This window comes from Microcaecilia unicolor, chromosome 3, assembly GCF_901765095.1.
Source record: "Microcaecilia unicolor chromosome 3, aMicUni1.1, whole genome shotgun sequence".
In the NCBI taxonomy this organism is placed as follows: Eukaryota; Metazoa; Chordata; class Amphibia; order Gymnophiona; family Siphonopidae; genus Microcaecilia; species Microcaecilia unicolor.
In genome coordinates, this window is record NC_044033.1 from 394,277,427 (window position 1) to 394,294,049 (window position 16,623).

At 44.4% G+C, this 16,623-nt stretch overlaps 1 protein-coding gene across 1 annotated transcript in view; it reads left to right on the forward strand.

The window, feature by feature from the left end:
* Positions 1 to 16,623, forward strand: part of C3H8orf74 (chromosome 3 C8orf74 homolog) — an 85,155-nt gene that overhangs the window by 57,281 nt on the left and 11,251 nt on the right. Inside the window, exon 4 of the mRNA XM_030195562.1 lies at positions 12,131 to 12,394. Coding sequence (XP_030051422.1) covers positions 12,131 to 12,373 — 243 coding nt within the window. The 3' untranslated portion in view covers positions 12,374 to 12,394. The remainder of the gene's footprint in view (positions 1 to 12,130; positions 12,395 to 16,623) is intronic.

Here is a 16,623-nt window from a genome sequence, read left to right on the forward strand (position 1 = left end):
TTGGCCTATATTCTTATAATCCCTTCACTTTCTCCTCACCTTGCCGCTTCCTGCAGCATCTTTCCCTGCCTCCACAGCATCTCATTTCTATCTCTCCCCTACTCCTCTCCTAGCATCCACCACCTTTCCCTCTCTTCTCTCAACATGTTGTCCCTCTGCCAGCATCTGGCCCACTTCATACCTACCCCTAGCATATGACCCCTCTACTTCTATCTCCTCAGCATCCACCCCTGCCTCTTCACCCTTCCATATGCAGCAATAAGTGATACACCTAGGAAAGCATAGACCAAATTATAGCTACACAATACTAGGCTCCAGATTAGGAAAAGAATCTAGGTATTATCATGGACAACACATTGAAATCTTCTGCTCGGTGTATAGCATTGGCCAAAAAAATAAACAGAATGTTAGAAATTATTTTTAAAAAGAATAGAAAATAAAACAAAAAAAATTCATAATGCTTCTGTATTGCTGCATGATATGACCGTAACTTGAGTATTATGTGTAATTCTGGTCACTGCATCTCAAAAAAGATGTCTTTATCATCCTGCTAAACCAGTCCAGACCAATGAGTTATGTTCACCTAGCAGCAGATGAAGGCAGAGAAGATAAAGATTCTAGTGACATTATCATTATAAGGAGTGGTGCAATCTGAAACCTGCCTCTAACAGATTGGACTGGTGCAGTAGGATTTTTTTTTTTGAGTAAGCCTGACTCCCCAGGCACAGTCTACATCCTGTGGCCCCATGGCTGAATTCTACTCAAAGAAGTTGCCCAGGGATCAGACTATGGCTCTTCCCTGGTGGAGACCAAGGGGGCTTTCTTCCCCTCCACAGCCCCAAGCATCTCACCACAAGCTGTCATTCACTGAGGCTTACTGGCAAAGGCTTGTGGAGCTACTGCCAGCAGGGGTAAGTTCTCCCCTACTCCCCTGCAGGACCCTTCCTAGAAAAAAACATAGATTTTTGAAGGGAGGCCTTATTTTTTTCAGCTGGTTGCTTCAACTTTATTACCTGTTTATGGCTATACAGTAAAGCTGAGTTAAAAAGCAAAAAAGCACAGAGCAGGGATCCAGAGTCATGTTCAGTAGGGATCCCTTCCCACACCAGGGTCACCTTGGGACCCCTAGATAGTTGCAAGCCCTCTCTTACTTCCAAAAGGCTGAGATCACCTGGCATGGTATTGTAGGGTGATCTTTCCTGGGTTCTCCTCTCTTTGTCACTTGAGAGACAGGTCTTTCTTCACTAGAGTCATGGGAGGTTTCTCCTGATGAGGGTAGCAACTCCCCATTTCGCCATGAGGAATTGTCATTGCTCATTGATCAGATTATCCAGGCACTTTCCATCCCTTTGGTGGTGTATGAGCAAGTTTAGGATGGGGACTGTATTCTGGAGGAGCTGAAGGGACCCCCCCCTAAGGTCCCTGCATATGGCTCTTTCCAGTACGGTTCTGGCAGAGTGGGAGGCACCAGATCTTGTTCTGAAGATCACTAAGTTGATGTGCAAGTTGTATCTTCTTTGCTAGGAAGACATAGAGGAGCATTTTTGAAAGGGACATCCACGTTTCGATTTGGACGTCCTTGCAAAATGTCCCGATTCAGGGGCGGGGAAACCCATATTTTCTAAACAAGATGGACATCCATCTTTCGTTTCGAAAATACCATCAGGGACGTCCAAATCCTTAAATTTGGTCATCATTAGAGATGGACGTCCCTAGACATGGACATTTCTGATTTTCAGCGATTTTCAAAACTAAGGACATCCATCTCAGAAACGACCAAATGCAAGCCATTTGGTCATGGGAGGAGCCAGCATTTGTAGTGCACTGGTCCCCTTGACATGCCAGGACACCAATCGGGCACCCTAGGGGGCACTGAGGTGGACTTCATAAATTGCTCCCAGGTACATAGCTCCCTTACCTTGTGTGCTGAGCCCCCCCAAAACCCACCACCCACAACTGTACACCACTACCATAGCCCTTACGGGTGAAGGGGAGCACCTGGATGTGGGTACAGTGGGTTTCTGGTGGGTTTTGAAGGGCTAACTGTTTCCTCCACAAACGTAACAGGTAGGGGGGGCCTGGGTCCACCTGTCTGAAGTGCTCTCACCCACTAAAACTGCTCCAGGGACCTGCATACTGCTGTCATGGACCTGGGTATGACATCTGAGGCTGGCAGGAAATGTTTTGAAAGATGTTTTTTGAGGGTGGGAGGAGGTTAGTGACCACTGGTGGAGTAACGGGAGGTCATCCCCAATTCTCTCCGGTTGTCATCTGGTCAGTTCGGGCACCTTTTTGTGCCTTAGTCGTAATAAAAACAGGTCCGGGTGAAAACGTCCAAGTGTTCGTCAGGGACATCCTTCTTTTTTTTTTGATTATGGGTCAAGGACGTCCAAGTGTTAGGCACACCCAAGTCCCGCCTCCGACACACCCCCTTGAAAGTTGGCCGTCCCTGCGACAGAGTGCAGTTGGGGACGTCCAAAATCAACTTTCGATTATACCGATTTGGACGACCCTGGAAGAAGGACGTCCATATTCGGATTTATGTCAAAAGATGGGTGTCCTTCTCTTTCAAAAATGAGCCCAATAGACAGGCTGTTTGAGTGACCCAGGTTGATGCTCTAGTTACAGCAATAAAGAAGAGAACATGATCCACATGGAAGGTGGTTCAGCCTTGAAAGTTTCCCATGAGAGAAGGGTAATTTGATCTTCAAACAGGCCTTTAGTTCCTCGGCTCTTGGAGTTCAGGCAGCAATCTACAGTGGTTATACAGCATGGACTGCCCATTGATATGTGCAACAGCTCCCGCCCTCTTCATAAGTGGTCCTTGTGAAGTCTGGCACAGCCTTTGTTGCTGATATGCAGTATGACTTGATTCAAATTAGCTCTCATTTGGTAGCTTTGGGAGTGGTTACCCACTGGTGGCTCTGGTTGCAGAATTGATCTGCAGATGCCGCTTCCAAGTCTTATTCAAGTTATCTCCCCTTTCCTGGCCATTTTCTCTTTGGGGAAGATCTTAAGAAGCTAAGGCCTTGGGCATTCAGTCTCATCTCAGGGACTAGGGTCATTCCTATCCTGGGAGTTCTTCTTGACACTTGGCTGGTTCACTAAAGGGACAGCCCTCTGTGGGGCAAGGAGGCCCGAGAGTGGCAGTTCTTTCACCTTCCGCTTTATCCAAGGGCTCCTGATGAGATTAGGCATGTCCTTTTTGCAGAAAGGCAGGTGAGAGGCAGACTTCACCTGTTTTTCAGGAAGTGGATCTTTGTTACTTCCAACCAGTGGGTCTTAGAGATGGTTCAGCAGGGATATGTGCTTGAGTTGTAGAACCCATTTCAGACACCTTTATGATGTTGCCCTGTTGTTCAGCTGCCAAAATATCTTTGGTGAAGAAGATCTTACAAAGTCTGCTCAAGCTAAGTGCTGTCAAGCCTGTTTCTGTGCAATCGAGGTCATTACTCAATTTATTGTGTGGTCCCCAAGAAAGGGAGAACATTTCAGCCTATTCTGGATTTAAAGGAAGTCAGTGCGTCTCTTTGAGTCTCACATTTTCAGATGGAGACCTTGCATTCTGTGATCTTCTTAGTGAGACAGAGAGTTTCTGACCTCTATCAATTGGCTGAGGCCTATTTTCATATAGCCAGCCACCAGGAACAGTCACAAATGTTACCTGTGGTTTTATATTCAGGGTGGACTTTATCATTTCAAAGCACTTCCATTTGGTCTAGCCACAGCCCCGAGAACTTTTTCCAAGGTAATTGTGGTAACTGCACCATTCCTTTACAAGGAGAGGATTTGAGTCCACCCCTACCTGGATGACTGACTGATCCAAAACAACTTAGAACAGGAGGCTCAAGTGATGACAGACAGAGTGGTTTCCTTTTTGTAGTCTAGAATGGGTTATAAACGTCACCTTCAGAGGTTCTCAAATACCTAAATGTGCAGTTTAACACCCAAGTAGGGGCAATTTTTGCCATAGAGGCGAAAGCGAACAAGCTTCTTGCTCAGCTCAGGGCTTTGTGTGTCATGAATTCTGAGGGTGTGAAACTATCTTCAGTTTCTCACTTCCAAGGTGGCAACTCTGGAGGTAGTTCCATGAGCAAAAATTCATATAAGACCTCTGAAACAGGTGTTGTCACAATGGTTCCCACAATCTTAGATGTTCAAGATCTCGCTCCCCCTATTGTTATCTCTCAGGAGGTAGTTAGCTTGGTGGACTTTTCTGGAGCATCTGTTGAGCGTTCCCCCTGGGCCTGCTGATGGGTCTGAGGTTGGGGGCACATTGTCTAATCAGACTGCACAAGGATGCTGGTCATAACAGGAAGCCCTGTGAACCATCAATCACCTGGAGGCAAGAGCCATTTGGTTAGCCCTCATGCAGTTCCTCCTTCTGGTGCAAGAAAGGGTGATGTGAATAATGTCAGATAACCCATGGCAGTTGCCATGAACAAGCAGTGGGGAACGAGAAGTGTGGCAGTCAACAAGCTCTGTGCCAGAACAGAGTTTCATCTGCTAGAGCGCTCAGCAGCACGTGTTGTGAGCATGGACAAAGTCCAAGCAGACTTTCAGCAGGCAGCTGATGAACCCAGGAGAGTGGGGCCTGAGCTCTGCAGCCTTCCGCTTGGTTTGGAGCAGTGGGGAGCTCTGATGTTCAACTTGATGGCAATTTGAAGTGTCCTCTCTTCTTTATCAAAGAAAGGAACAGGGGAATGCAGGTATGGATGCCCTGGTGCAGCCTTGGCCAAGGTGCCTGCCTCTTTATGTCTTTCCACCATGGACTTTCTGCAAGACACCCATTGTAGGTCAATCTTAATAGCCCTGGATTAGTCTTTTCATCCTTGGTATTCAGATCTGGTTTTGGATCCCCCACTCTTATTAATGAGAGGTCCAGATCTTCTTCAATAGATCCAGTACTCATGGAGGAACTGGATTCCTTTTGGCTTATGGTTTGGCCCTTAAAAGGCATTTCATGAGGCAAAAGGGTTATTCAGCTTCTGTTGTTGCTGTGCTCTTGAGGACCTGTAGATTCTCCTTGTCATTGGCATAGTCTGGAAGGTTTGAGCACTGGCATTTGGAACATGATTTGTTGCCCTGGTGGGTAGATATTCCCTCCTTCCTGTCCTTCTTGCAGGGGGGATTGGAGCAAGATTTGACACTTAATTCATTTAAGGTCCAGGTAGCAGCCCTATCCTGTTTCAGGGGTAAGGTTGGTAGAGTTTCCATTGCAGCCTAGCCAGATCAGGTGCACTTTGTGCAGGCGGTTAAGCATATTTATCTTCCCTTCCAGTGATGTAGCCATGGGTAGCATTGGGTGGACCAGGGCCTACCTAATTTGGGCTCGGGCCCACCCAAAATTATATCTACTTTAATGTGGCGGGCGGGGATCTCCAAGCCCTGCCAGTTAAAGACCTTTTCTCCTCTGAAAAACTTAAATCTTGGCCAGTCGCCAGCACGAGCCACTGCTGCCAGCCACAGCCCTTCCCCCAAATGCCCATGCTCAGTTTTCATGCTTGCACCATACTGAGCATATGTGGAGGCCAGTGGCTGGCAGCTGCTGCTCAGGTACAGTGCCGGCAGCTGCCCAAGATTTAAGCTCTTTCAGCGGGAAAGAGATCTTCAGCTGGTGAGGCTTGGGGATCCCCACCAGCAGAGGTATTTCATTTATTTGGGGAGGGAGGGGGAGGTGGAAATTACATTTGGGTTTGGCTTTAGTTTGGGGGGGGGGGGCGGACATGAAATGTTTGGCCCACCCATTTTTTTTTTGTAAGGTTCTAATGAGAAAGTACTTTAAATCACCTGTTGAGTGTCCCGCAGCAATACAATGTTCAACTCAGAATGTTCCCATTGATACAATTCTATGTTCAATAATCCGATAAATAACATGATCAAATTTGAGCTGATATCTAGAGGGAAGTCACTAAGGAAATCCACTGTAGCAACATTTAATTTTCGAAAGGGCGACTACGATAAAATGAGGAAAATAGTTAAAAGGAAGTTAAAAGATTTGGCCACAAAGGTAAGGTCTTTAAATCAGGCATGGACGTCATTTAAAAATACCATCGTGGAAGCCCAAACCAGATGCTAGATGCAAAGCATTGATAAAGAAGGCTAAAAGAGAATATGAAGAAAAACTTGCCGCAGAGACAAAAACTCATAGTAACGTCTTTTTCAGGTACATCAGAAGCAGAGGGAATCTGTGAGACAGTTAGATCATGAAGAAGCAAAAGGGACTGTCACAGTCCTACCATGACTCAGAGGCTGCATCGCGCTGCTCGCACATGGCGGAGGAGCCTTCCATGCAAGCTGGATCACACTGACAGCACGCAGTGGGAGGAACCTCCATGCAGCATCGCAGCACCTGCATTGCAGCCGCCAGCACCAGTAGATCATGTCAGACACTGACTTCAGAGTGGAGCATTTAACCCCATTGGACCTTGCCTAGATGCTCTTGTGTCTTGTTCCTGTGGTTCCTGAGATGCCTTCCTGCTGCCCTCAGTGTCTGGCCAGTTCAGCCTTCCATCCACTGTGTGTGTGGGTTCCAGCGCAGCTTCCCACTGCTGTGTGAGTGGGTTCCAGTTCAGCCTTTCGTCTGCTGCACAACTTATATTCCGACAGTGTCGCTATGCTCATATTAACCCTTTCCTCAAGTCACTTCATTGGTTCCCTATCCGTTTCCGCATACAGTTCAAACTCCTCTTACTGACTTACAAGTGCATTTATCCTGCAGCTCCTCAGTACCTCTCCACCCTTATCTCTCCCTACACTCCTCCCCAGGAACTCCGTTCACTGGGTAAATCTCTCTTAGCTGCACCCTTCTCCTCCACTGCTAACGCCAGAATCTGTTCCTTTTATTTGGTGCACCATATGCCTGGAATAGACTTCCTAAACCGGTACTTTAAGCTCCATCTCTAGCCATCTTCAAATCTAGGCTAAAAGCTCACCTTTTTGATGCTGCTTTTAACTTCTTTATGATTTTTTTTTTGCAAAGTTTTAACATAATTTATTAAATTAATTTTGGAAAAGAACTTTTTCTGGTATGGCACTTTTATTTTGTGAATCCGTTAAAATTTAATTTACAGCAGACTGAATTGATTCATATTATCTAATTACACATGTTTCACTGGTATCTAGTTGTCAATTTTACACTTCTTTACTACTTATATGAGTCAAAACGTTTTTAATAAATGTATATATATTAGGACAAACAGTTGCCTTGTTTTATATATGTATACAGATAGACCCAAATGATGGTTGCCATTTTTTTCTATCGATGTTTTCATTTTTTTATTATTGTTGTTTTACTCACTTATCATTCATTATCACTCATTCACGTGGAGGGGCATTTTCAATATGATGTCTAAATCCAATTTTAGACATTTTGTGAAAAATGTCCAAAAATCCAGTAGCGAACATGGGCATTTTCAAACCAGAAAAACGTCCAACTTTTTGTTTTAAAAATGGCCATTTGCAAGACGTTTTTGTGATCAGTGCGTCTGTGACCATTAAAAAAAAACAAAAACATCCAAGGGGAAAACACACAAAAACAAGCCATTGGGATGTATGGCGGGGGGGGGGGGGGGGTCAGTATTCTTAGTAGACTGGCCACACAGACATCTCAGCAGAGCAGTGGGACAACCTAGGGGGCACTGCAGTGGACTTACATAAAAGGTCCCAGGTATACACCTCACCATTACCCCCTTATATTGTATGGTGAGTCCTCCAAAACCCACCAAAAACCCACTGTACACTGCTACAATAGCCCTTAGGGCCAACATGCGCCGAAATGGAGTTACCGCCTGACTACCGCATGGCTCTTGTGGTAATTTCATTTTGGCGCGTGTCCGATACGCAGCTGAAAACTATTATTTATTTTCAGATGCGCATAACAGACGCGCGCAGGTCATTACCGCCTGGATTCTTTACTGCTAGGTCAATGGCTGGTGGTAAGGTCTCAGACCCAAAATAGACACACGGCAATTTTGATTTTGCCGCATGTCCATTTTCGACAAAAAAAGGCCTTTTTCACAGGCGCACTGAAAAATGGATTGGCGCGTGCCCAAAACCTGCGCCTACACTACCGCAAGCCATTTTTCAGCACGCCTTTGTAAAAGGACCCCTGAGTGAAGAAATATTTTCTCTGATTTGTTTTAAATTTAATACTTTGCAGCTTCATTGCATTTATCCTAGTCCTAGTATTTTTCGAAAGAGTAAACAAGTGATTCATGTCTACCTGTTCCACTCCACTCATTATTTTATAGACCTCTATCCTATCTCCCCTCAGCCTTCTTTTCTCCAAGCTGAAGGGCCCTAGCCACTTGAGCCTTTCCTCATAGGGAAGTCATCCTATCCCATTTATAATTTTCATTGCCCTTCTCTGTACCTTTTCTAATTCCACTATATCTTTTTTGAGGAGCAGTGACCAGAATTGCACACATTATTCGAGGTGCGGTCACTCCATGGAGCTATACAAAGGCATTATAACATCCTACTTTTTGTTGTCATTCCTTTCCTAATAATACCTAACATTCTATTTGCTTTCTTAGCCACCACTGCACACTGAGCAGAGGGTTTCAATGTGTCATCGACAGTTCAGGTTCCTTTTTCTCACATGCATCACTTTTTATTTGTTCACATTAAAATCATCTGCCATTTAGATGCTCAGTCTCCCAGTCTTGTAAGGCCCTCTTGTAATTTTTCACAATCCTCTTGCGATTTAACAACTTTGAATAACTTTGTGTCGTCAGCAAATTTAATTACCTCACTAGTTACTCTCATCTCATTTCAAAGTGGCCGCCGAGACTTCAAGCACTAATCTCATGAGACTGCTGCAGGAAGTCTTGGCGGCCATTTGAAAAAGTGACGGCACTAGCCCAGAGCAGTGGCAGTGGGCTTGCAGCTCCTCCTGCTCCTGCCTCATGGGTGAGTGCAGGGAAAGACTGGAAAAAATATTGCTAGCGTGTGGGTTCAGGCAGGGAGGGAGCTGTAAAAAAAAATATGAGTGGATGCTATATGTATGCATGTGGGGGGGTGTGGTTGGTTGGGTGGATGGAGGGGGCTGTAAAAAAACTGGAAGCTGTGTAAGTACATAAGTGTAGCCATACAGGGTCAGACCCAATATCCTGTTTTCCAAACAGTGGTCAAGCCAGGTCACAAGTACCTAGCAGAAACCCAAATCGTGGTAACACTCCATACTACAAATCCCAGGGCAAGCAGTTGCTTCCCATGTCTATCTTACTAGCAGACTATGGACTTTTCCTCCAGGAATTTGTCCAAACCTTTTTTTAAACCCAGATACGCTAACTGCTGTTTTCACCTCCTCCGGCAAAGAGTTCAAAAGCTTAACTATTCTTTGAGTGAAAAAATATTTCCTCCTATTTGTTTTTAAAGTATTTTCATGTAACTTCCTCGAGTGTCCCCTAGTCATTGTACTTTTGGAACGAATAAAAAATCAATTTACTTCTACTCATTCTACACCTCTCAGGATTTTGTAGACCTCAATCATATCTCCCCTCATCCGTCTCTTTTCCAAGCTGAAGAGCCCTAATCTCTTTAGCCTTTCCTCATACAAGAGGAGTTCCATCCCCTTTATCATTTTAGTCGCTCTTCTTTGAACCTTTTCTAATTCCGCTATATCTTTTTTGAGATACAGCGACCAGAACTGAACGCAATACTCAAGGTGTGGATGTGCCATGGAGCAATACAAAGGCATTATAGTATTTTCGGTCTTATTCACCATCCCTTTCGTAATTATTCCTAGCATCCTGTTTGCTTTTTTTGGCCGCCGACACACACCGAGCAGAAGATTTCAGTATATTATCTACAATGACACCCAGTTCTTTTTCTTGAGCACTGACCCCCAAGGTGGGCCCTTGCATCAGATAACTGTGATGGGATTATTCATGCCCAGTCTTCCAATTTTCTAAGGTCTTCCTGCAATATTTCACAGGCCGCATGTGTTTTAACAACCTTGAATAGTTTTGTATCATCTGCAAATTTGATCACCTCACTCGTCGTTCCGATTTCCAGATCATTTATAAATATGTTAAATAGAACTGATCGCAGTTTAGATCCCTGTTCACTCTTCTCCATTGAGAGAAATGACCATTTAACCCTACGTTCTGTTTTCTGTCCAATAACCAATTCCTAATCCACACCAGAACTTTGTTCCTATCCCATGACTCTTTATTTTTCTCAGTAGTCTCTCATGAGGAACTTTATCAAAAGCTTTCTGAAAATCTAGATACACTACATCAACCGGCTCACCTTTATCCACATGTTTATTCATGCCTTTAAAGAAATGAAGTAAGTTAGTGAGGCAAGACTTCCCTCAGCTGAACCAATGCTGACTCTGTCCCATTAAACCATGTTTGTCTACGTGTTCTATAATTTTATTCATTATGGTAGTTTCCACTATTTTGCCCGGCACCAACGTCAGGCTTACCGGTCTATAATTTCCTGGATCACCCCTAGAACCCTTTTTAAAAATCTGTGTCACATTGGCCACCCTCCAATCTTCAGGTACTACGGGTAGGTGGGTGGAGAGAGGGAGGATGGGGGTTGTAAAAAAGATGGATGCTATGTGTGGGTGGAGGCAGTGGCGTAGCCAAGGGTGGGCCCAGGCCCACCCAGTAGCAGCACACCTATGATGTGGCTGGCAGTGATTCCCAAGCCCCACCAGCTGAAAACTCCCCAAAACTGTCCCTCCTGCATACCTTGTAAATAGCAGATCTTAGCCTGCAGCAAGCATTGACTGATACATACTGCTCACACTGTCCCACACAGCCTTCCCGCTGATATATTTTCCTGCCTATGCGGAAACAGGAAGTTGCATCAGTGGGAAGGCTTTGGGGCCAACATGATCAGTTTGTATTAGTTCCTGCTTGCTGCCGGTGAAAATCTGCATTTTAAAAGGTATGCGGGAGAGGGGGAATGTTTGAGAGACCATATGGCATGCAGGTGAGAGAAGGAGTGACCAAATCACCTGTGGGATGGTGCGGGGTTCTTCTGCCCACCAAAAATTGGGTGTCTGGCTACACCCTGGAGGGAGGGGTTGTAAAAAGGTGATTTTGAAAATTGCCTTCTTAAATTGTCTTTTTCATATGTCATTTCATTTTACATTTTTATGAAGGAATTTTTGGTAGAAGTGTGGGCAGTTCTATAACTTGGTGTAGTGTACCTAGGTTGGCTGCCACCAGGGGTGAGTCACCGCTATGCCCCTCCCAGCGCATCACCCCTTCTCCCCTCTCTGCGCATCACCCCACTCCCCCTGAAGAATATCACCCACCTCTTCCTCCTCCGAAGCTCATCATCCTCACCACCTGGGGTGCACGGAGCAGTCGCATGGATGTTGGTTCCACCGTTCCCTGCCCTGGAACAGGAAGGAACGTTAGAGGGGGCAGGGAACCAGTGGAGCCGACAGCTGCATGAGTGCTCCTTGCACCACCTTGCTGCCTGCACCCGGAGCAGATCGCCCCCCACCGCCCTGCCCTTGTTACGCTAGAGCTTAGTACATAAGGTCACAGTTACCCACGCAAATGCCAGCAGGGCACCTAAGCACTAACAGCACATGTAAGTGGCATAGCATGTAAATGAAAGGGGGCGTATGCATGGGTGGAGCATAAGCAGGACATGAGCCAGGCTCCTATTTATGCACATAACTTACAGAATACTGTAAGTTACGTGTATCCCTGCCAAATTTACATGACCACAGTTATGCCAGGCAATGTTCTCTCTAATTTTTGCTGGCCCATGTGCACAAGCCTTGACTCAATGTATGCATTATGTATAGCCTATGTTTACATTAGAGAAAACCAGCAAAACGTTTGTGCTCACAATTGCTAGACGTGTGCGCTCCCTTTCTAACCAGTGTGCATGTGCACAGTTTAGAGGGAACACTGATTCCAGGTCTGTGGCAGGTGTAACTGCAGATACAGAAATGTAAGGGGCTATGCTAATATTCTATAATAGAATCTGGGTGCCCAGGTGCCATTATAGAATAGGCTCTCATCACATGGTATCAGAGCACCTAAATGAAGATGTGCACTTATAGAATTACCCCTTTGGTGCTTACATTATGACTTAATGGAATGTTAAATTTACAGAAACCTAAATGACTGTGTAATATATCTCTTATTAGCTTTTTAAAAATGTAGTGAAAGAAGTAATTGGAACCCAAATTAAAGCTGCTGAAGCGATTTTGAAAGAAGAGATCAGGATCAATTTTGAGATCTTGGAGTTGAGACTCCAGAAGAAGATTCTGAAACCTCCCACTCCATATCCTCCATCTCCACCACGGTCCACGTCTCCTAAAGGAGAGCGCTCTAAGTCTTCAAAGAAGTTATCCAAGTCCAAATCGGAAAAAATGAAAAAGAAGTCATGACTTAAAAAAATATTTTATAAGGTATTGTAGACATTTTTACATTTGAAATAAGTCTTTTTGGACTTGCATAAATGAAATCATTTAGTTTGTACATTTGAATTCTACATTATATAGCAAATATGTTTATTTGTTGATTCTTTGTTCAAAATGACAGCACATTTATAAAATGACTTATAAAAAGCAACTCAGCTTTTTGCTCATGTCTCAAATCCACTAGACAAAGTACATTCTTTTATTTGGCCCCAGTCATTTGGAATACACTACCTGTCACTCTTTGTGCTGAGTGGTCCTACAATAAATTTAGATCAGGCCTCAAAACTCATCTATTTGTGATAGCCCTTGAAAGTTTCCCTGGCTCATTTTCCCTGTCTTGCTCCTTCTCCCTTACCCTATTATGTGTTATTTTTCTTTTTTATTCTCTTCTCTTTCCTATTGATTACATGGCATTCCTTGCTTCTTTGACTTTATTGTAAACTGCTTTGATTGGTGTTCCTGAAAGGCGGCATTTCAAATGCAAAAGAATTATTAAAAAGAAATACATATTTTGATTTATCATGTAGCTTCTTGTGAATCATGATAAAATCTTATCGTTAAAACCTAACCATCAGTAGTGCATGCATTTTTTAACAGTGCTTGGCACTGGCAAATGGGCAGAATAAGTAAAACTTGCCCTATCAATTCCCACATCCTAGAAAACATTTTATAGGATTACCTTTCTTTGACCCAGTCATCTAATACTAGAGCAGCACACTGACAAATCTTAGTTGATGTGCTTTTGGTTATTGGTACTAGTGGTGACTACTTTCTAACTTTTCGGTTTTATTTCGTATCCATGAATATGGGCATGGTGCCTGCCTTCTACCTGTGCGTATGCGAGCTGGAGAACCATCTGTTGCATATTAAACTGAATTTTCAGCTTAAAGGTTGCTAGCTAAAAAGATGCAACAGAAGGCCTCAGTTTCCAGGTTGCCTGCTCTTCCTTAAGCAGTGTGGTTTTTTTCTAGCAAAAAAGATGCCGGTACTCAAATGCTAGGTCACCCTTCAGGAGTGGGGTGATCACAGAGGGACCCACTGTATAATAGCCAGGCCCCCTGCAATCAGTCACAGAATCTATTACAAGACAGAATTAGTGTGTAGAGCCTGAGCTCTATCATTAAAACTTGGGGTCCATGGGTCAATTTTAGCAGACAATGGAAAAGGTGCCAGTACTCAGTACCCCCAAGTACCCCCTCAAAAAAAGCCCTATCCTTAAGCCTCCCATTCTGGTACCCTTTACCCTGAAGCAGCAATGAAATAGCACAGCTACAGAGCATAAGCGGAATGGAACCACACAGCTGGTCCTAGCACTGAAACTGTGTCATTACACCCTGCACGGAAGAGGAGTAAGAGCTCGCACATGGCAACCCTAAAAACTGTGATCTGATTTCAAAGTTATCCCTTGACTGTCTTTTCATCTGAAACAAAAAGCCCATGCCAGGGAGATAGAAGAAGGAAAAGTAACTACAGGAACAGAGCACAGCTCATTTGGCGTCCCTGTGGCAGTCGTTTTAGAAACCCTATTCACCATATGGATGTCCATATAGCCCCATATTCCCATCTATGTGGCAAAAAACATCCAAACCACCATTTCAGAACAGGAGCGTTATGAACATCCATGATTCATCACTGTCCAAGAATGGAGGTTCCTGAAGGAAGCGTGGTTGGGGCATGGCAGGGGCAGTATCAAGAGATGGAAGTCCAAATGCAATAACATTTAGCGCAGCAACTTCCAGCCTAGGAAATGTCAATGTCAGTCTCTTGATTTGCTATAAGAAATGTCCAAAAACCCAGCAACCTGTCTGTGGAGGAGTAGCCTAGTGGTTAGTGCAGTGGCCTTTGATCCTGGGGAACTGGGTTTGAGTCCCACTGTAGCTCCTTGTGACTGTGCGCAAGTCACTTAACCCTCCATTGCCCCAGGTACAAATAAGTACCTGTATATACTATGGAAACTGCTTTGAATGTAGTTGTAAAAACCACAGAAAGGCAGCTTAACCCTCCATTCCCCCAGGTGCAAATAAGTACCTGTATATACTAGGTAAACAACTTTGAATGTAGTTGCAAAACCAGAGAAAGATGGTATATCAAGTCCCATTCCCTTTCCCCCTTTTGTGACCAATTGTGTTGCTACTTCTGGTAGGGCAGCTGCACCCTAGCAGAGTGACTCTGTCCAGGCCTTTAATGGCCATCAGGGATGTCAGGGACCAGGTCACCAGCTCCAGGGTGACCCCTAGTGGTCACAGTGGGCAGCCTGCACCTTGTTGGATGAGGCACATAGGGAAGATAGGAGGGTCCATAGGATGCAACCTTATCAAAGGATATAAAGGCCCTGGACCCAGTTCTTAGAGCTCAGTGATGAAAAGTGCATCACCTGGTTCTTCTTTGGTAAGGCTGCCATCCATCATCTTTACCTGGAGCTATACTCCCAAACACATAGGGACCATCTAGTGCTTGATTGCCATGAAGATTACCTCCTCCCTTGCCTTTTTTGCCACAGGAAGCTTCCAGTCAGTATTGACTGTGATTACTGGCCTGAATCAGCCTGCCATATTACAATGCATCACGCATTTCCTCTCAGCCTTGCTTACAGTACATTGCCTTCCCAAGTACAATGCTTCATATGCCATTTTCTGTCATGGGGGTTATTGATTGCCCTCATATGGCCATCAGACCCCCACCAGGAAGGGAGCCCACCAATCACAACCAAAAAGCCTTTCATTCACTCAGTATGCAGGTGGTATGTAACACACAGGATGAGATCACAAATGTGTGCTCCTGCTTCCCTAGAAGCTGCTTGGTAAGGCTTGCCTCTTTGCGGATGATACCAAAATCTGCAATAGGATAGATATCCCTGATGGTGTGAATAACATGAGGAAGGATTTAGCAAAGCTAGAAGAATGGTCTGGAATTTGGCGGCTTAGATTATATGCTAAAAAATGCAGGGTCCTGCATTTGGGCTGCAAAAACCCAAGGGAATATTACAGTTTAGGGGGTGAAGAACTTTTGTACATGAAAGAGGAGCAGGACTTGGGTGTGATCCTATGTTATGATCTTCAGGTGGCCAAACAGGTAGAAAAGGCGACAGCAAAAGCTAGAAGAATGCTTGGGCGGATAGGGAGGAATAGCCAGTAGGAAAAAGGAGGGGAGATAAGATTGAGGTCTACAAAATTCTGAGTGGTGTAGAATGAGTAGAAGTAAATCGATTTTTTTACTCATTCCAAAAGTACAAAGACTAGGGGACACTCTAGGAAGTTACATGGAAATACTTTTAAAACAAATAGGAGGAAATATTTTTCACTCAACCAATAGTTAAGCTCTTGAACTCTTTGCTGGAGGATGTGGAACAGCGGTTAGCGTATCTGGATTTAAAAAAGATTTGGATAAATTCCTGGAAGAAAAGTCCTTATTGAGACAGACATGGGAAGCAACTGCTTGCCCTGGGATTTATAGTATAGAGTGTTGCCACGATTTGAGTTTCTGCCAGGTACTTTTGACCTGGCTTGGCCACTGTTTGGTCTGACCCAGTATGGCTACTCTTATGTTCTTATGTAGGTGATGCTCCTGTATAAAACTCTGGTGAGACCTCATTTAGAATATTGTGTACAATTCTGGAGACAGAATCTTCAAAATGATATAAACAGGATGGAGTCGGTCCAGAGGACGGCTCCTAAAATGGTCAGTGGCTTCATCATAAAGCATATGGGGACAGACTTAAAGATCTCAATATGTATTCTTTGGAAGAAAGGTGAGAGAGAGAAGTTGTGATAGAGACATTTAAATACCTATGCAGCATAAATGCACAGGAGGCAAGTCTCTTTCAATTGAAAGGAAGCTCTGGAACAAGGGGGCATAGGATGAAAGTGAAAGGGGATTGACTCAGAAATAACCTGAGGAAATGCTTCTTCATGAAAAGGGTGGTGAATTTGTGGGCCTCCCATTAGAAGTAGTGGAAACGAAAACAGTATCTGAATTAAAGAGAGCTTGGGACAAGTACATAGGATCTCTAGGGAAGTGATATGGAGAGTAGATGGCATGGATGGACAAACTGGATAGGCCATATGGTTTTTATCGGTGTATACTTGTATATGTTTCTATATTTCTATGATTCATATACTTCAGCACTCTTGCATATATGACCGACTTGGCAGTGAACACTACTGAGTAAGGAAAGACCCAACACACATGCACACAACACCTGACACATGGACGGAGCA